General features: G+C 44.0%; 1 protein-coding gene across 2 annotated transcripts in view; it reads left to right on the top strand.

The window, feature by feature from the left end:
- Window positions 1-20,958, top strand: part of ERN1 (endoplasmic reticulum to nucleus signaling 1) — a 164,931-nt gene that overhangs the window by 128,589 nt on the left and 15,384 nt on the right. For both annotated transcript variants that reach the window (XM_033960709.1, XM_033960710.1), the window contains 6 exons: window positions 154-421; window positions 11,192-11,282; window positions 15,196-15,385; window positions 17,336-17,435; window positions 18,148-18,347; window positions 20,363-20,510. In XM_033960709.1, the coding sequence (XP_033816600.1) occupies window positions 154-421; window positions 11,192-11,282; window positions 15,196-15,385; window positions 17,336-17,435; window positions 18,148-18,347; window positions 20,363-20,510 (997 nt within the window). The remainder of the gene's footprint in view (window positions 1-153; window positions 422-11,191; window positions 11,283-15,195; window positions 15,386-17,335; window positions 17,436-18,147; window positions 18,348-20,362; window positions 20,511-20,958) is intronic.

The raw sequence follows: 20,958 nt of genomic DNA on the forward strand, positions 1-20,958 counted from the left end.
CTGACATACCTCCGCTCCAAGGCCTCCTAAAGTAACAGCGCTGGCAGTGCTCCGAACGGGCTGCTTCACGGCTTTCCGCGCCGTGACATTCCCTCTACTGCTTGGAGAACTGAATTCATTTTACTGACTATAAATATCTTCTTGCTTTTAAAGACTGTCCACCATCAGCAGCAGCTGCAGCATCAGCAGTTCCAGAAACAGCTGGAGGAGAAGATCCAGCTGTTACAGCAGCAGAACACCACTTTCCCTTCACCTGGCGACATGACGCAGGATGCAGAGTTCCTGGATGCCACCTGCGTCCGAGCAGAGGGCTCCGCCACCAGCACGCCAAACATATCTCCGAAGGCGTCGAACCACTCGGTGCCGTCAAACTTATCTGTGTCTGACGTGGGAAGTACCGTCTCCACGGAGCTTGAGGGAGGTAAATTGACCCTTTTGTTTTGAAGCCACTGACCTACGTCGTCTGTGTTGTGACCCAGTGGCGTAGCGAGGGTGAGAGGCCTCGTCTCCGACCCTTCCCCCCGCCACACACGCGCCCCCTGTCCCCGTACCTTTAGTTGTTCAGTGCCGTGACCAAACGACTTAAATGTGCTCTTTGCGACCGTGTTTTCTCCGTCTGACATCACTTCCAGTGCGCAGCACGTGGACGTGACGGCAGGAGCCAATGCAGTCGTGAGGAGCACGGTGGAAGTTGTCGCTCATGTCAGTGAACAATTAGAGGTACGGGGGAAGGGAAGGGGGAATGCGTGTTCGGCGAGGGGAGGAGTGGTAAAAGGCAAGGGTGGCGGAGAGGTGCTGTAGCTTCGACGTGTTCTTTTAAACCATGCCTGCTCTCCCTCGAACGTCCTTTCCTAGGCGCGGCCCCCAAAAGTGAGCCATTGCGAGGAGTGCGTTGGAAGTTGTCACTCACCGCAGTGAACAACTAGTATGGGGGAAGGGAAGAGGGGCACGCATACGGTGGGGGGAAGAGACGGGAGCGGTGAGGAGGGGGGTTGCCTGCGCCTCCACCATGATGGCACCTAGGGCGGACTGCCCCTCCCCCCACCTCCCCTTACTACGCCACTGTTGTGATCCATTTTGTGCAGGAGAAGGGTTTCCTATCCACTGGTGAGGTATAACAATATGACAAACTGTTACAAAATCTCTGACTTAAGTACAGTCAAACCTCGTTTTGCGAGTAATGCGGTTTGCAAGTGTTTTGCAAGATGAGCAAAATATTCTTGCAAATCTTGCCTCGCAAACCGAGCATTGACTCGATCTGTGAGCCCCCACCCCCAAGAACTGACATCGCCCGCCCAAACCCTTACTGCGATCGGGCACTGGCATGCAGCACCAACCCACAGGATGTGCCGGTGCCGAAGGAGCCTGCCACCTGCCGGTGATCTCTGTTGGGCCTTGAGCATCTGCACATGCTCAAGGCCCTGGCTCCTGCTCTCTCTGAGATTCCAATGAGATTTTCGGGTTTCTCAGAGAATCTCGGGGAGAGTGAAAGCCAGAAGGCCTTGAGCATGAGCAGATGTTCAAGGCCCAGCAGAGATCACTGGTAGGCAGCAGGCTCCTTCGGCACCGGCACATCCTGTGGGTTGGTGCTGCGTGCCGGTGCCCGATCACGGTAAGGGTTTGGGGGGAGGGGGGGCGATGCCGTTTCTCGGGGGTGGGGTGGGGTGGACGAAGCTGGTTTATAGGAGTGGGGTGGAAGCGCGCCAGTAGCCTCGGGGGTGGGGGAGGGTCTTTTGGAGATGTGGAACAAATTGCCTGTGTTTCTACTAACTGCTATGGGGAAAGTTGCTTTGATTATACATGCACTTTGGTTTATGAGCATGCTTCTGGAACGAATTATGCTCGCAAACCAAGGTTCCTCTGTATACTTAAAAAATTGTTTTATTATGTCCAGAATATCAAATAAAGTACATTGGGTTCCTAGTAATGAAGACGAGCTTCTCTGAGCACAGATAGGATATGTAGTCCTTGCAGATGGGGTAACATCCAGCAGAGCCTGAAGGCAGAGCAAGGCTTACAAAGCACTGGAACGTTCAGGAATGTTCAGCTGAGCACGTGCAGAATGCCTGGAATCTATGCAATTGCACGGGGCCACCCGAAAGTGATCATTTTGGCCCGAAATTCAGCTGGTGGCGCAACAGCAATTTTGCTGACCACTGCCAGTGTTATACCCAGAAATTCAATACCAGGCCATGTCCAGGCTCCAGCGTTGGGTTTTTGGGTATATGCTGATGGTGTAAACATAACTGGTTAAGCGCAATATCCAGCTGTAAGGCACTGACTTTTATGTGGTTCTACTTATTCGACTACCTTGGTTGGTTAAGTAGTGAATATCAGTACTTAAATGGCCAAGAACTGATTCTGTCCCAGGAATGCCCCCAGATATGGCCAGTTTTGCATTAGTTCAATACACAAAGGAGATGGTATACTGTAAACCAACATCAGTTAATCCACTCAAATAAATTAGTCTTCAGACCCTCAGAAATACCACCATCCACTCCATTTTAGTTTCAAAAGTGGTTGGATTTACACATTATATCCTCACCGGGTCACTTATAATCTATTGTGAAGAAAGAACTTTGCTCCGACTCTTTTGCCAATAATCTTATTATAAAGCTAATACTTTATAATAAGATTATTGGATCTATCACCAACATGTTTCACCCTATACTGGGTTTCATCAGGGCTCCGATCCCTATAAATAACAATAAATAATATAAATAACTACTGTTGCTATTAAAACCTTTACCAAACACCAAAACCGTTCATTAGAAATAGAGTGCTTACCTCTAAGTTTGAATTGGTTACCCACAACGCGACCACTCATGAATTTTAAAATGGCCACGGCGTGCTCAAGCTTGGTTTAAGTATCTCCCTGTGTGGGTGTGCTGGCTGTCTCTGGGCCAATGCGAAGCAACCTCCCAGGGGCAAACCAAACACATCACACGGGAGGGATAGCTGTTAAACTAACTATTCAAAAGTATATTTTCAAACACTCCCATCTTGAAGATGAAAGATTGAGAGATTATAAAGATTTCAAACCCCCAGCAGGAACTCATAGGAGAGATGACCATTCTAGTTCAAGGTTCAACCCCTTAGGGGTAACCGTGTTCAGTCTATATATCCACCTCTGTTCCAGAAAATTTAGTTTGGCCTCTAGGTTCCCCTCCACCCCCTCAACTGTCAAATGATCAATCACCCTCCATTTGAGATGATCCACTCCATGTTTTTTTAGAAATCCAATGGTGGACCAGAGGGGCTGTCAACGACTGGGTATTGATGCGGGACTTATGTTCATTCAAACGCAAGTATACCGGGCGTTTAGTGCGACCGACATAAACAAGGGGGCATGGACAAATTATTATATAGACAACCCAATCTGATCTGCAGTTGGTATTCTCCCTGGCTTGGATTTTCCAGCCAGTTTGGGGGTCCTGCCAACTATCTCCTACGATGGTATTCTGACACCATTGGCATCGAGAACATTGAGTATGAGTACCTGATTTCTCAATAGAGGTTTTCATGTCTCTCTAACATTTGCCCTATAGTTTTCCCCCTTGTGTATGCTATCACAGGGAATTCTACCAGACCCCGCAGAGTCCCCAAAATAGGCCAATAAGATCTAATGTAGCCTACCAGGGTCTTAGTTGCATCTGAAAAAGGTAAAACACAAACAAGTTTAGATTTCTCAACCTCTGAATGGTTATCCTTTTCTTTTAGGAGCAAATCCCGGTTAGCAAACCGGGCTCGCAAATAAGCTTGCTGGATAGCTTTACTCGGATAGCCCCTTTGACGGAAATGATCTTTCATATCCTTGGCAGCAATTTTGAACTCCCCCCCCCCCCCCCCAAATCGGAACAAATCCTTCTGGCTCTTAAAAATTGGCTCACCGGAAGGTTAAACTTGAGTTTGTGTGGGTGAAAGCTTGAAAAATGCAACAGGGTGTTGCGGGCCACTGGCTTTCTAAAAAGCTTAGTACTCAACTGATTTCCCTCTCTGAATACTAAAATGTCCAAAAATTCAATTTGCATGATGTTATACGTGGCTGTAAACTGTAAATTCACATTAATTGTATTCATCCATCTAATATATATTGGTGGCATTTCTGAGGGTCTGAAGACTAATTTATTTGAGTGGATTCATTGGTGTTGGTTTACAGTATACCATCTCCTTTGTGTATTGAACTGATATTATCCTCTCAAAAACATTTATTTACTATCCTTCCATCAACAGTTTTGCATTAGAACATAACATAAGAATTGTCCTACTGGGACAGACCAAAGGTCCATCAAAGCCAGTATCCTGTTTCCAACAGTGGTAACCCAGGTCCCAAGTATCTAGCTAGATCCCAACTAGTAAAACAGATTTTATGCTGCTTATTCTAGGAATAAGCAGTGGTTTCCCCAGACCATCTGAGTAATGGCCTATGGACTTCTCTTTTAGGAAAGTATCTAATGCCAAGTTCATTAGGTAGTCAGCACTTCACGGCATACAAAAAGACATACACAAGGTAATGCTTATTATACTAATTTAATCGTTACATAAATTGCATAGCAGTAATACACAAACGATTTAGAACAACTTCACCATGACTGCAGCAACAACCCTCCTCATGGCCGTGAATTCCCCCTTATCAGGCAGAAATTGGACCGGGTCAATCGTGGAACTCTCCCTTTACAGCTCGCTGATGGATTCCGAGGAAAGTCCCACGCTTGCTCCCTCTTTTATCAAGTTTTGCTACGTGACTAACTTCACATTACTTGCTATGTGCCTACTATTATGCTCTCCCCTGTGTTTCTGCAGTATACGGCAGGCTGGGATATTTATTAAGCCAAGATAAGATTCCAGCCTCCAACCCCCTAATGAAGTATCCTGAGATTCATTGTTCATTGCTCATGCTGATTACACCAAATTCCACAAGCCAGCTTTTGGAAATGACTGCACATTCCACCCTTGAATCATAAGAACATAAGAAGTGCCATCTCCGGAACAGACCCTAGGTCCATCAAGTCCGGCGATCGGCACACGCGGAGGCCCTTCCAGGTTACCCTGGCATAGTTTTAGTCCCCATATCACTTTAAGCTTCTCGTAAAGAGAAGTGCATCTAGCTTACCCTTACCCATGTCACTCTATGCCACTCATAATGAGATGTACATCTAACTTACCCTTAAATCCTAGAACGGTGGATTCCGCTATTACCTCTTCTAGGAGAGCATTCTAGGTGTCCACCACTCGTTGCGTGAAGCAGAACTTCCTGATATTTGTCCTGAACTTGTCCCCCCTTAGCTTCAGTCCTCTTGTCCGTATCACATTGGACATTGTAAATAATGTTTTTTCCTGCTCTATTTTGTCGATTCCTTTCAGTATTTTGAAAGTCTCGATCATATCCCCTCACAGTCTCCTTTTCTCAAGGGAGAACAACCCCAGTCTCTTAAGTCGTTCCTCGTAATCCAGGTTCTCCATACCTTTCACCAGCTTTGTTTCTCGTCTCTGCACCCTCTCCAGCAGTTTTATGTCCTTCTTTAGATATGGAGACCAATGCTGGACGCAGTATTCCACGTGTGGTCTGACCATCGCTCTAAAAAGCGGCATTATAACTTTCTCCGATCTACTCGTGATTCCCTTCTTTATCATGCCTAGCATTCTATTCGCGTTCTTCGCTGCTGCCGCGCATTGCGCCAACAGCTTCAGAGTCCTATCGATTAATACTCCCAGGTCCTTTTCCTGTTCGGTTTTTCCCAGAGTTGCACCTGACATACTATACTTGTGTTCCTTATTCTTTCTGCCTAAGTGCATCACTTTGCATTTTTTCACATTAAACTTCATCTGCCATTTATCTATCCAATTCTCCAATCGGCTCAAGTCACTCTGGAGTTCCTCACTGTCCTTCTGCGATTTGATGGCCCGACATAGCTTTGTGTCATCTGCAAACTTGATGATCTCACTGGATGTTCCATCCTCTAGGTTGTTGATGAAAATATTAAATAAGATGGGCCCAAGTACCGAGCCCTGGGGCACTAGTCACATTTTCCCAGTCTGAGAACTTCCCATTTATGCCCACTCTCTGCCTTCTGTTCTCCAGCCATTTGCCTTTCCATCTTAGTATATCTCCTTCTCAGGAGTCTGCAACAGATTGATAGGAGGTAATTCATACAGAGGTAGTGGTTCATTTATAAGTGCAAGAGAAACCAAAAAAGCACTGTGGAGTGACAATATTCCTTAGATGGACTTTATTGAGAATGTCAAAGTTATAAGTGCACCAGGTGAAGCCACAATTCAAAAAGGTAAGTAATAAAATTCCTAATAATATGAAAAGAAGGGGATGTAAAAAGACCTTAAGACCAGTAGCACTCCACCCTGAAAATGCATTCCACCTATGATGGGCTGTAGTAGCTTCTATGTGGTCCGCTACGATGTGCAAATGATTGGCTAAAAATTCTGTATCAATACAATGTTGTAACAGAGATTTGCTTTGGCTAGAATCTGGATGTTAGACATAGCCTCTTGTACAGATTAGAGAATGACACGGTGGTTGTTACCTGCGGCTATCCGCGGTAACCCACCAAAACAGTGACCAAAAAAAAAAAGGTTACCACGAGAACGGGGACAAGGCCATTCACCGCCCCGTGGAGCAGTGAATGGTTAGCACGCGCGGTAAATGAGCGTTCGATCTGGCAGCTCCCTCTCTCCCGCCGGCCATGCATCTCCCTCCCTCCCTCCTTTTCCCTTACCTTTTCTTGTTGAAACTGGTGATTTCTATAAGGCTATGAGCTGTATTACAGCTGGAGCCTTGAAGTTGCATTATGTTGCCTGCTGGAAAAATCTCCTCTGATGCAACTTCCTGTTTCCGGTTGCATCGGATGAGACTTTTCTAGCAGGCAACCCGACGCGACTTCAAGGCTTCGGCTGTAATACAGCGCATAGCCTTATACAAATTGCCAGTTTTGCCACAAGAGAAGGTAAGAGGGAGGGAGAGAAATGCATGGCTGGCCGGTGGGAGGGAGCTGCTGGACCGCGTGAAGGGTGCTGGGGGTGGGGGGATGGAGAGGAGAAGATGCTGAAGACAGGGACGGGGCGGTGAAAGGGACAGCAGGGACGGTGACGGGGCAGTGAAGGGGACAGCAGAGACGGGGACGGGGTGGTGAAGGGGACGGCGGGGACGGGGCGGTGAAGAGGATGGTGGTCCGGAGACGGGGTATTGACGGGGATAGAATTTTTCCCTGTGTCATTCTCTAGTACAGATGGTAATAGCAGAATAGGAGGCACAGGTACAGAAAATTCTACTTGAATTTCCAGATTAAAAAGCTTAGGTTCATCTTATATCTGCCCATTGTAGATGAGATTAGGTAGTCTCTGGCTTCTTTGTCCCATTCAAGTAACATATCTCCTTGATAAACAATCCAGTCTGGCTGGATGCTTAATGTATATGAATTCTGTGCAGGAGCATTTAGGGTCTATCTGCATCAACATTCCAGATTCAGATTGATATAATGTCCCATAGGCCTCTGCTGATATTGGTTAGGCCAACCGAAAATGCTAATGCAGTATCATGAGATTCATTGCTCATTCTGATTCACGTACTCCAAATTCCACAGGCCAGCTTTTGGAAATGGCTGCCCAGTATCTAAACTTTTTTTTTAAACCCTGCTTAGCTAACTGATTTCACCACATTCTCTGGCAGCAGAGTTTAATTACGAGTTGAGGCTGTTATAGGGGAAAACACCCTCCAGGGATTCAAGACAAGTTGGACAAATTCCTGCTGAACCAGAACGTACACAGCTAAAGCTAGACTCAGGGCACTGGGCTTTGACCTAAGTGCCGCCGCATGAGTGGAGTGCTGGGCACGATGGACCACTGGTTGAGCCCGCAGCGGCAATTCTTATATTCTTAAAATATTTTCTCCAGTTTGTTTTAACTCTACTACTTAGTAACTTCATCACATACCCCCTATTCCTAGTATTTTTGGAAAACGTAAACAAGTAATTCACATCTGGAAAGGAGAGACAGGGGAGATATGATTCAGACGTTCAAATACTTGAAGGGTATTAACGTAGAACAAAATCTTTTCCAGAGAAAGGAAAATGGTAAAACCAGAGGACATAATTTGAGGTAGATTCAGGGGCAATGTTAGGAAATTCTACTTTATGGAGAGGGTAGCGGATGCCTGGAATGCGCTCCCGAGACAGGTGGTGGAGAGTAAAACGGTGACTGAGTTCAAAGAAGCGTGGGATGAACACAGAAGATTTAGAATCAGAAAATAATATTAAATATTGAACTAGGCCAGTTACTGGGCAGACTTGCACGGTCTGTGTCTGTGTATGGCCGTTTGGTGGAGGATGGGCTGGGGAGGGCTTCAATGGCTGGGAGGGTGTAGATGGGCTGGAGTAAGTCTTAACAGAGATTTCGGCAGTTGGAACCCAAGCACAGTACTGGGTAAAGCTAAGAAGAAAAAATAAAAAAATTTAAATTGAATCAGGTTGGGCAGACTGGACGGACCATTTGGGTCTTTATCTGCCGTCATCTACTATGTTACTATGTTACTATCTGTCCTTTCCACTCCACTCAGTATTTTATAGACCTCTGTCATATCACCCCTGAGCCACTTTAGCCTTTCCTCATAGGGATGTCGTCCCATCCCTTTTATCATTTTCGTCACCCTTCTCTGTACCTTTTCCAATTCCGCTATATCTTTTTTGAGATGCAGCGGCCAGAACTGCACATGGCCATCTCCAAAAACGCTTCTCTTGAAGCGAACCCTACCCCATTGTACTTTCCCCCTCTCCCTTTATTTTTATTTCCTATCTCAATGTATTTCTTTACTTACCACGTCCCTCCATCCTTTTGTTTCCACTATGTCCACTTGTTACGTTTTCCTCTCATATTATTATTTTTTTTATTCTACCTGTATTTGGTACATTTTCATTTTAGTTCGTTTTCCTTGTAAACCATATAGATACCTGTTGATAAACGGTATATCAAAGAATAAAGAAACTTGGAAACATGATAACATTTTCAGCCTTGTTTTCCATTCCTTTCCTGATAATTCCTAACATTCTATTTGCTCTCTTAGCTGCCGACGCACATTGAGCTGAGGGTTTCAACCTATCCTCAACACTGACACCCAGATCCTTTTCCTGGGCAGTGACTCCTAACACGGAACCCAGCATCACGTAGCTATAGTTCGGGTTCCTCTTTCCCACATGCATTGTTTTGCACTTGCTCACATTAAACGCCATCTGCCATTTGGACGCCCAGACTTCCAGTCTCGCAAGGTCCTCTTGCAATTTTTCACAGTCCTCTTGTGAATTAACAACTTTGTGTCATCAGCAAATTTAATTATCTCACTAGTTATTCCCATCTCTAGATCATTGATAAATATGTTAAAAAGCAGCGGTCCCAGCACAGACCCCCAGGGGAACCCCACTATTTACCTTTCTCCATTGAGAATATTGACCATTTAAACCTACTCTCTATTTTCTGTCTTTCAACCATAATAGGCCATTACCTCCTATGTCATGATTTTCAAAGTTCCTTAGAAATCTTTGATGAGGTACTTTGTCAAATGCCTTTTGAAAATCCAAATACACAATAACAACCAGCTCATCTCTATCTTCCAGGTACTTGGGACCTGGGTTGGAAACAGGATACTGGGCTTGATGAAAGGGAATGGGGTCTTGTATACTGCCTTTTTTGTTGCTTTGGCATTTCAAAGCGGTGGGCACTGGAGGATTAAGTGACTTGCCCAGGGTCACAAGAAGCAGTACCGGGATTTGATCTCACAACCTCTGGATGCAGAGGCAGCAGCTCTACCAGTGAGCCATACCTTTGGTCTGTCCCAGAGCAGCAATTCTTATGTGAGCCAAGTATAAGACAATGAAGCCATTGTGACATCATTGCTGAGGTTGGCTCTTAGGCATTGGTGGAATGAGGCATTGTGACATCACAATCTCAGCTCTGGAATGTTGCTATTCTTTAGGATTCTTTCAGGTACTTGGGACCTGGGTTGTCCACTGTTGGAAACAGGATACTGGGCTTGATGAAAGGGAACGGGGTCTTGTATACTGCCTTTTTTGTTGCTTTGGCATTTCAAAGCAGTGGGCACTGGAGGATTAAGTGACTTTCCCGGGGTCACAAGGAGCAGCACCGGGATTTGATCTGGTGCATAGGCAGCAGCTCAACCAATGAGCCAAAGCTGCTGGCCTGTAACAGGTGTTCTCTGAGACCTGCAGCACGTCAATCTTCACCAAAGCCTCCCATTTGACCGATCCTTGTTATAGTTGTATAAAATATAAGGTTGTCCCCCATGAACGCACTAAAGTGGGTCTACGCCCATTTTCCCTTTGAGCAGAGCACATGAGCAATTGCTTATAACATTCTAGGAGCGTCACTCACAAAATATACTTGCAAATCTCTAAAATTTGGGGGTTTTAGAACTTGTCAGTTACATGAGAGAAAATTTGCTCGTACCCGGTCAGTCCTTAGAGGGCGCATTGGTCTGCACATGCTCAGTTGAGCACTCTGTTGGGTGATGGCACTCCACTTGCGAGTTCCAATACCCTGCTTGCTTCAAAATATCTGAAACGGATATGAACTTTGCTTTACAGGTGTACAAGGTACTGAAGGGAATAGACTTAGTAGATAAGGACAGGTTGTTCACCTTCTGCAAGGTAGAGAGAACGAGAGGGCACTCTCTAAAATTGAAAGGGGATAGATTCCGTACAAACATAAGGAAGTTCTTCTTCACCCAGAGAGTGGTGGAAAACTGGAACGCTCTTCCTGAGGCTGTTATAGGGGAAAACACCCTCCAGGGATTCAAGACAAAGTTAGATAAGTTCCTGCTGAACCAGAACATACGCAGGTAGGGCTAGTCTCAGTTAGGGCTCAGGTCCTTGACCTAGGGGCTGCCGCAGGAGCGGACTGCTGGGCACGATGGACCACTGGTCTGACCCAACAGCGGCGATTCTTATGTTCTTGGGGGGATTTACCTTTGAGTCTTGGCATTCAAGTTGATTCAGACTGTCTGAAGTCTTGGCTTGTGGGATTTATTCCATCCTTCAGCAAATGACCTCTTTCAGAGTGTTTTCATTGATGAATGCTCTTGCGGAAACACTTCAGATGAGCCTTAATAACTTCTTTTCATCCTGTTCTGATTTATTTATTCGGTACAATTTGTGTTTTGTTTTGTTTTTAGATGAAGACCCAAATATAGTCCATGTTGGAAAGATCTCATTCAGTCCAAAAGATGTTCTTGGACATGGAGCGGAAGGAACAATAGTTTACAAGTAAGCTCATAAGCAAGTCTTTAATAACCTTTTCCCCAAAAAGAAGTGATAATGATTATATTGAAAGTCTACTCTAAGGTATACTTTTTGCATTCAAATGTATTTATATATGTAAGTCACCATGTTACCCACTTCTAATATATTCAAGTTGAGCAATAAAAATTTACTAGGAAATATTGTATGGCAGATTTATCTCCATCCCTAATTACTTAAACATCCAAAAAATAAATCCTGTTTGAATGGTAAGAAAAACTAAACTGGATGGTTAGAGTGACAGGAATTAAACCAATGGTGGAAAGAAATCAACTGATCTTTCAAACAAACCCCCCCCACACACAAAAACCTACCCCTCCCCCATGGGTAAAATATCTGAAACTATCAGGCCCCTCCCAGTGTATCTCAGGATGCACTGTGAAGGGGGCCTAAGGCCCTGATTGGCCCAGGTTCCTAAGACCCCTCCTATGGGGCTTTCCCTGCCAGCTCTGTGCATGTGTGAAAGTCGCTTTTCCTATGACTGATAGGGTGAGATTTCAGCTGACCTCTGCAAACCTATTTTTCATGCAAAGTCAGTTGAACATCGATCGCTGTTAATAAAATTGGACAATTGTTGGCCCCACAGCGACCCACCAGAGTTTAGCAATGATTTTAGTGCATCCGGGCCTCAGCCTTCCAATACCTTGGCAAAAGAGGGGTCTGTGTAAATAAAGCTGGTCATGTTCCACAGTGTGCCTATGTTTACTCATATTCAGAGGAGGCTTTTCCAACAATTGGGGGGGGGGGGGGGGGGAATAGTACGTGTAGATCGCATTTTCACATCCAAACCTGTTAGGTTTTCTATGGATAAAGTATATCCAGAAAAATCAGATCTCAATGTCTGCCCTGCTCCTGACAAGGTGTAAATTTTCCCCAGGGTAATCTTGCACATTCTTCCCCTTTGAGAATTAGGGCTAGATTCACTAAATTTACCGATCTGGATCGGTGTTGGGCGATTCTTGGCCGATTTCTGCCGAGTGACCGATTCACAACAGATTCTACAAGCAAATAATCTGATCAGACGCGCGCCCTGCAGGAATGATTTGTGACTGACGCAGTGAATCCAGATTATCGAACAGAACACACTTTAAACCTGCGGGTTAAAACCACGGGCTCGCAATGCGCTTTTTACAGAATATATAAAAAAGGAATTCTTACACATATGTAAAGTTAATTTACAGTTATTTTTTATTTTGATGGTGGTTTTATATGGGATTGTAACCTCGATACTGATATTTCAGGGCGGAAGAGGGCAGGAGAGTCGGCAAGGATAGTAAGCGACTGGTCCTCAGCAGTCGCTTCTTTTCAGATCGGCAAACCCAGTTGGTGTTTCTTCTTCTTCTGCTTAGTGAATCGATCGCTTCCTACTTTTGCATGCCATTTGCCCTCATTTGCATGGGCAGATCGGATCGGGTAGGAGATTGATCGGGCAGAAGTTTAGTGAATCGGATCGGGGTTGGGGGAACGATCGCAAAACCAATAAAACTGGAACATCGGAAGGTTTAGTGAATCTAGCCCACAGTGTCAGTGTAGATGGTGTGAAAATGACTTCATTTGGAAATAATCCCCTGGGGAGGGGGGGTAACAGGTATAAAAGTAGCAGGGTGCCACTAAGATGGGTGTCAGGTCAAAAGCGCGCCGGGACAAAGGCGCGTGCAGACAACTGAGCGCAGCGTGGAGGCACGCGCTGAAGAAAATGACTGTTTTAAAGGGCTCCGACGGGGGTGGGTGGGGGGGAACCCCCCCACTTTACTTTATACAGATAGCGCCGCGTTGTGGGGGGTTTGGGGGGTTGTAACCCCCCATATTTTACTGAAAACTTCACTTTTTCCCTAAAAAACAGGGAAACAGTTAAGTTTCCAATATAATGAGGGAGGTTACAACCCCCCCGCCACGATCTGTATTAAGTAAATTGGGGGGTTCCCCAACAAAACACCCCGTCGGAGCCCCTAAAAACACTCTTTTTCTTCAGCGCGTGCTTCTATCTTGCGCTCAGTTGTCGGCGCGTGCCTTTGTCTTCGGCGGTTTTGTCTATGAACCCTAAGATGTCCACTTCTGTGTGTAGTAATGCCAGCTACATACCACTTCCCCCTCTGTATTTGCGGAGATAGGGGATCAGCATGGCCGCGGATACAGAAAAACTGCAAATAATTTTTTGTACGTTATTCGTGGTTTTTCTGTAAAAAGACACAAAACCGCGAATAACATTACCTGTTCCTGTGAAGAAAGTGCAGTGATTTTCTCCGTGCATCGCTGGGAGCAGTGACTTCCTGTGATGTAAATGTGGGGGGCGGAGCCTGCGCACAAAAAACTGTGGATGACGAAACCGCGAATACCGGAGGGGGAGGTGTACTGACATTTACACTGCTCCCTTACGTGTTTGCAGCTTCAGTGTAACTGCAATGTCTTCTTACCCCTAGTATTTTTATAAAAGCACAAAATGGGCAAGAAATAGTCATTCACACCTAAGCAGCCGTTACAAAATTATCTTCTTTGGGGTGAATTTTCTGTAACATTTTTGCACCCATTATGCACTTAAAAAGTGTCATATGTTGTTCCGTAAATGCGCTATCTAGGTTCTCTGTTGTAGTATTAATTAACCCCTTCATGACCATGACTGGCAGTTTGGGTAGGTAAATATCCCTCAATACCAGTTACAAGGTACAGCTGGTTTTCTTTTCTGTATGTTTCTTCATTTATTTATTGTGAAACCTCAGACCCACATGATGTTAGATCGGATTGTTGCAGTTATGGTTTGCCCAGCCCTAGTAAGTCTAGATAAGACCAACGGCCTCTTTTACAAAGCTGTGCAAGCCGCTGCGCTGTGCTAATGGCCCCAAAGCCAATAGAGATTTAAAGGGCTTCGGGGCTGTTACCACGCGGCAGCCGCTAGCACGGCTTTGTAAAAGAGGCCACAAATTAGGCTTCCAGAGCTATTTTATGGATTTAGTGGATTTACCCGATGCATTCTCTTTCTTATTGTTTATTTATTGCAAACGGTGTTCTTTGATGTAATGACATATTGTATTCTTGATAATTATAAACCACCTTGGGCGGTGGTTCTGTCTAAGGGTGGAAAAAATAACCAAAACACAGTTGTCTTCTAAATTTGTCTAGACAAATTCTGTCTATTTCATGTGGTGTTTAAAGATGTGTTAAATAAATGGGAGAAAAAATATTTTATAAATCTATTCACCTATTAAATAATTTAACAAAAAAAGTGAATTAAATTATTTAAAGTATATCTTATAGTATTAAAAATAATTTATAGAGTGCTCAGTGTGATATCTTATTCAAAACCAACAGGTTAATAGAATAAAGATGTATTAACATTACATCATTGCACTCACCTACCTACCAGCCCTAAACATTTAGTTAAATTTAAGTTGTTCAAACAGAATAATAATGGTGAAGATGTATAGATGAATACTTAGCTGAATATGATTGATGAAAAACATATGCAGATCTTCACTATCAAGTGTGTCATCAACTCCCAGTACCAACGAGCAGATCTCAAGGACACTTTTGTTTATCTTGAGATGACACACTTGATAGTGAAGATCTGCATATGTTTTTCATCAATCATATTCAGCTAAGTATTCATCTATACATCTTCACCATTATTATTCTGTTTGAACAACTTAAATTTAACTAAATGTTTAGGGCTGGTAGGTAGGTGAGTGCAATGATGTAATGTTAATACATCTTTATTCTATTAACCTGTTGGTTTTGAATAAGATATCACACTGAGCACTCTATAAATTATTTTTAATACTATAAGATTTACTTTAAATAATTTAATTCACTTTTTTTGTTAAGTTTAAAGATATGTACCATACAATATATATATTTTTTCTTCTGGGCCGGATTTCTTTTGCAGAGGAAAGTTTGATAACCGAGATGTTGCCGTGAAAAGAATTCTCCCTGAATGCTTCAGCTTTGCGGACAGAGAGGTGCAGCTGCTGAGAGAATCAGATGAATATCCCAACGTGATTCGCTATTTCTGCACCGAAAAGGACCGGCAGTTCCAGTATATTGCCATAGAACTCTGTGCAGCCACCTTACAGGAGGTAAAGAAAAGGCAGGCCTGGCTTGCTACTTCTGCACAGAGAGCTTTTTAAAAAAAACAACAACTTTGGCTTGATTCTCCTACAGAGTGAGGCCCTGATTCTACAAAGTGCGTCCCGATTTTAGGCAGCTGTAGGCGTCCTACAGCTGTCTAATCAGCCAATCGGGATGCACGTTTTAAAAAAAAATGCTCCCCAGGAAGGCCGCCTATATTGAAGGCGCCTCTGGGAGCCTAGGGAAGCCCGCAAGACGCCTAAGCGCGCCTAAGGGCTTTAGGCGAACCTAGACGGCCCTATGCGTCTCCCTAGTAGAGGAAGAGACGCTTACAATGTAGGTAGTGTCGGGGGGAGTGAGGGCATCTTCCGGCAGGAGGGGTTGGGCACCCTCCTGCCGGCAATCGGACAAGCAGCCGCGACCGCTATACTTATAGCGGCAGAGAGATCCCTTGCCGCGATAAGTATAGTGGCCGCGTCTACTCTAACTAACCCGATTCTATAACCGGCGTCTGTAACATGGACGCCGGTTATAGAATTGGGGTTTAGTGTAGGCCCGATTCTGTATAGGACGCCTCTCCTAGGCCGTCCTATACAGAATCCGGCCCTGAGAGTCTAAGAAAAGTAGGATTGAAGAAATGACTCCATTCCTGAGTGCAACGTACAACAAATCCAATTTATTATATCAGCTTACGTAGACGACCAACCTAACATAGTACATTAAAACCATGGATTGCGAGTAACTTGGTGTGCGAGAGTTTTGCAAGATGAGCAAAACATTTTAAATTTTAACTTCATAAATGAGTGAAGTCTTGTAATACGAGTACGTACAGTATACGTGGGTCATGTCATCACAACTGAGACGATGGTTCTTCTCTCTCTGACACTACGGGAGTGTAGTGACTGTTCCAAACAAGGGAGGTCTTGCAATACAAGTACGTACAGTATTTTGTATTAAAGTTTTTGGGTTGTAGAACGAATCGTCGAGTTTCCTTTATTTCTTATGGGGAAATTCAGTTTGATATATGAGTGTTTTGGATTACAAGCATGTTTCCGGAATGAATTATGTTCGCAAACCAAGGTTTTACTGTACCATGTTTCGGCATCAAGGATGCCGCCTTCAGGGGTTACTGATTGTAATCCAATATTGTATGACGATAAACAAATACAGGATGTCTGATGGAACTGCAAAATATTAACAGCATTGGATTACAATCATTAACCCCTGAAGAAGGCATCCTTGATGCCAAAACATGGTACTATGTTGGGTTAGTTGTCTGCTTAAATTGATATAATAAATTGGATTTGTTGTACGTTGCACCCAGGAATGGAATCATCTCTTCAGTCCTATTTTTTGGACTCATGTTGATATATGTAGGGTTTATCTTTGTTCCCTTTTTTGGGGGGGATCTCACCTACAGAGTGACCAAGCGCAGTATAATGAGAAAAGAGAAGGTGAAATTGAAAGCGATCTCCACAAGTAAAAGATCATTCTACCAGGAAAATTGACTTTTTGGAACTGCCCAACTCTGTAGGTGAATCTGGTTGTGTTCACTTCTGCCCCCCACAGTGCTGTGGCAGTCCTGGGGGAAGAATTAGATTGGAGGAGACGACAGGGTGTGTAGTTTTGCCTAGAAAAAGTGCTCTCGGAAAAATCAGGCGCAGATCTCTGTAGAATCATTTTTCCAGCGCAAAAAAAGAACCCCCAAATGCATACCTAGTTTTTCCTTGATTGCCCTTGCGCTTTGCACCAATAAAATAAATACCTGTGTTGGTGGTGGAATTAATGCAGGCGACTTGATTATTCTCCCCTGTGTAGCAAAGTTATGAAATAAGTTGCAGTGTTTTTTTTTTCCGATATGACTTTGTTTAAATTTCCTTAATTATAGTAATATGCTAAAATAAGGAAGATACTGTAAAATCTTGTGTATAATGTAGATTATTTTTCGTGTTCTACAGTATGTGGAAGAAAAGGACTTTGATCGTCATGGGCTAGAGCCTATTACTTTACTGCAGCAGACTATGTCTGGTCTCGCTTATCTGCACTCTCTTAATATTGGTAAGAATCCATTTCCAAAGCGATATTTAAATGTTTCATTGTGCAGGGCTTAAGAGCCAGCAGCTGGGCTTCTTACTTGCCTTTAATGAAAGAGTGATAGCTTCTTATGCTTCTCCACGTACCTTCCCACTTCTCCTTACAGGCATCTGAAGCTTGTTAATTTTCTAATGACACCTGACAGGCAAAAGAAAAACACCTCACCTTAAGATACAGACAGTCCAACAAAAGGCAAGGGAGATGTCTTTTTCAACCAATGATAAGAGTCTTTATTCAGCCAAGGCCAGAGTCTTTGCTAAGAAATGTCCCAATCGAGACACCTTGCTCAGGGGACACTCTTATGGAGAACTCTGAAAAATGGTTGGTCAGTGGAAGAGGAAGTCCATCAGGCTTTCCAGAGACCAGATCTGTGTGAGCAGTGAGTTCCGTAGCTTGGGGAGGAATTGGGTATAGGAGTGTTTACGTGCAGTTTTCTGTAGGAGAGATTGACCAGAGATCAACCTACACTTGGACCGATCTATCCTATTTATATCTTTTTGAAGATACAGCCTCCAGAATTGTACACAATATTCTAAATGAGGTCTCACCAGAGTCTTATACAGAGCCATCAATACCTCCTTTTTCCTACTGACCATATCTCTTCCTATGCATTTTAGCATCCTCCTAGAGAAAACAGCCCCTGCTAAAAGCCAAATGTTTGTGTCTTCTGCTCTAGTTCACAGGGATCTGAAGCCCCACAATATTCTCATTTCCATGCCAAATGCTCATGGTAAAGTAAAAGCCATGATTTCTGACTTTGGTTTGTGCAAGAAGCTGGCTGTGGGAAGGCACAGCTTTAGCCGTCGGTCAGGCGTGCCAGGTACAGAAGGATGGATTGCACCGGAGATCCTGAGCGAAGATTGCAAAGAGAATCCTGTAAGTTAATGAACTCGGCTGCTCTAGTCCTGTCATGTTTCTGACAAGATACTTGAGTGGCCTCTAAGTTCCTTAAAAAAATATCACCCATAGAATCTAGATTGGTTTAAGAAGGATGCTGAGGAGTTTTGGGAGAGGTTGGTTGGGCTGATATATGCTTCTCTGAATTAGGGATCTCTTTGCATAAACTTTCACGATCAGTTGAGCCGGCTGCGGCAGAATTTCCCCCGACACATACCCCAGAATCGGTAGGAGGGATGCACACTCCTTCCTCCTGCCGACCCCCCAAAGTGCTGACATCCCCCATTGTAGCCTGGCAGGAGGGATCCCACTCCCTACCAACATCCCCCCCAAACTACTGACATCCCCTCCCAACCTCCAACACCTCCCTAAGCCTCAAAATCTCACCCTGATACCCTCCCAAACCTCAAGACCCCCCACCCCGGCACTCCTAAGCCCTCTGCAACACCCATCCCATACCTTTTTGAAGAAAGTTGAGCTGGAGGGATGCCTACTCCCTCCAGCCGGCAGACCCGCCTCTTCAGAATGGCTGAACAAGGTTAGATCCCAGTCTGGAGCTGCTTTGTCCTCTCCTCATCAGCCTCAAATGGTAACTACAAGGGTTGTTGCTATCCCTATAGGGTGTGCTCACAACTGCTAGGGCGGATTGATCCTCTGGCCTTCCTATTTATATGCTGACAAGATGCAAACATTGGTGCCATGGGTATAAACCCTGACTTAAGCACTAGGAAATCAGATACTTGGATGACAGTTAGATAGCAAGGAGTGGTTTTCAACCTTTAGAAAGCAAAGTTTGGGGAGCTGGATCAGCAGCTGGTTTGTAGTTGCCGTCAATAGGACAGAAATCAAAGGGGGAAGTGTATGATCTGGGAGTAGCACTGGATCGTCTACTGGTGCTGTGGAGACTTAGATGAGTATCACAAAGTACAAATGTTATCTGCAGCTGGTAAAGTAATTGACATCTTCTCCTTTTCGCAATCCACTATGTAGGCTTTGATTCAGAGTACACTAGGTTATCGTAACGATTTATATATGAACCATCTGAAGAGGGTAGTTTGAGAGGCTGCAGAAATGCTAGACTCTCTCTCATAAAACTATAATGAATGAAATAAAAATGTCTACTTATGGCCTTTTAAGGTAACGAGAAACAGCATCTTTATCTGTCTGACTAGTATATTGGAGTGGTCTCATCTGGCAGCCACCTTCTGGTCAGTCCCTCTAGAACACTGATTTGGAAGGAACGATTGAGCTCTAAAGTGTTTTTGCTAGTGGTATCTTGGCTGTGGAGCACCTTCCCTTGGACCTAAGACAGGAAACATCCTGATTTTCAGCAAGAAGCTAGACTTTATTTTCTACCCTGTTTATTCGGGAAGTACAACAGGAATTGGGGTACCAGGAAGCCTATTTTGAGAGACTGAATAATTGCGGATAGTGTTTTTATGGATGTAAATCACTTTGAATGACTAGAACAGGAAGGAAGTATAGAAATTTATATAAAAATATTTAACAGAACATATGAATTTTTTTTCGATCCAAAGTATTGTACAGCTATTGTAGTAACGTAAAATTATTTTTATTTCTTAAATTAAATTTTTATGTTATGAAATGTTCCATAAGAGTCTTAAGACAGAATTATCTCAGAGATTTTTAGCTTGATATTTTTATCATTGTGATTTTCTGTAAATTTTGATAATGAATTTGTTATATGATATTGATTATAGTCTCTAGAACCCATTTTGGGGATAATTAACAGTATATAAAAATCCAGATTAGATTAGGGGCTCCTTTTACTAAGCTGCGTTAGTGGTTTTAGCACACGTGCTAGACGCTAACGCCTCCATTGAGCTGGCGTTAGTTTTTCCACATAGCGAGGCGGGTTAGCACACGCTAAAAATGCTACCGCAGCTTAGTAAAAAGAGCCCTAGATCTCTTTTGGAAATTTACATACAGTAGACTTGATCACTGCAGCTGTGTTTTTATCTTTATTTTTGCAGACATACACAGTGGACATTTTTTCAGCTGGTTGCATGTTCTACTATGTGGTATCAGAAGGCAGCCATCCGTTTGGCAAGTCCCTGCAGCGGCAAGCCAACATACTTTTGGGCTCTTACAGCCTTGACTGTCTAAACCTAGATAAGCATGGTAAGTGCTAAAGTAGGTAAACATGTGGAGGGGCATAATAAAAAAAAAAAAGTCTAAGTCCCCTTTTGGCCTAGGCCCTAAACGCTAAAAGTAGAAGCAGGGAAAATGTCCATTCTCAAAAAAAAACGTCCAAAAGGAGGTTTGTTTGTTTTTTATAATGACCTACCTCTACATTCAGCTGTTTAAACGCCCAGACCACCACTACGTCTACACTAACAACATATAATCAACAAAAAAAGCCTAAGTCCCAAACGCCCAACACAAGAGCTTTTAGGCAAAGGAGGAGCCGGTCCTTCGTCTAAAAGCTGGATTCTGTAACCGGTGTCTGTCAAAAAGAACGCTGGTTACAGAATCCCCACCCCCCAGCAACGATCGTGGCAGGAGAGGTAGCCAATCTCTTCTGCCATGATCTAACCCCCCCCTCCCCGATCGAATCGGTCCTGCCCCA

This window comes from Geotrypetes seraphini, chromosome 10 (genome assembly GCF_902459505.1).
Source record: "Geotrypetes seraphini chromosome 10, aGeoSer1.1, whole genome shotgun sequence".
Taxonomy (NCBI): domain Eukaryota; kingdom Metazoa; phylum Chordata; class Amphibia; order Gymnophiona; family Dermophiidae; genus Geotrypetes; species Geotrypetes seraphini.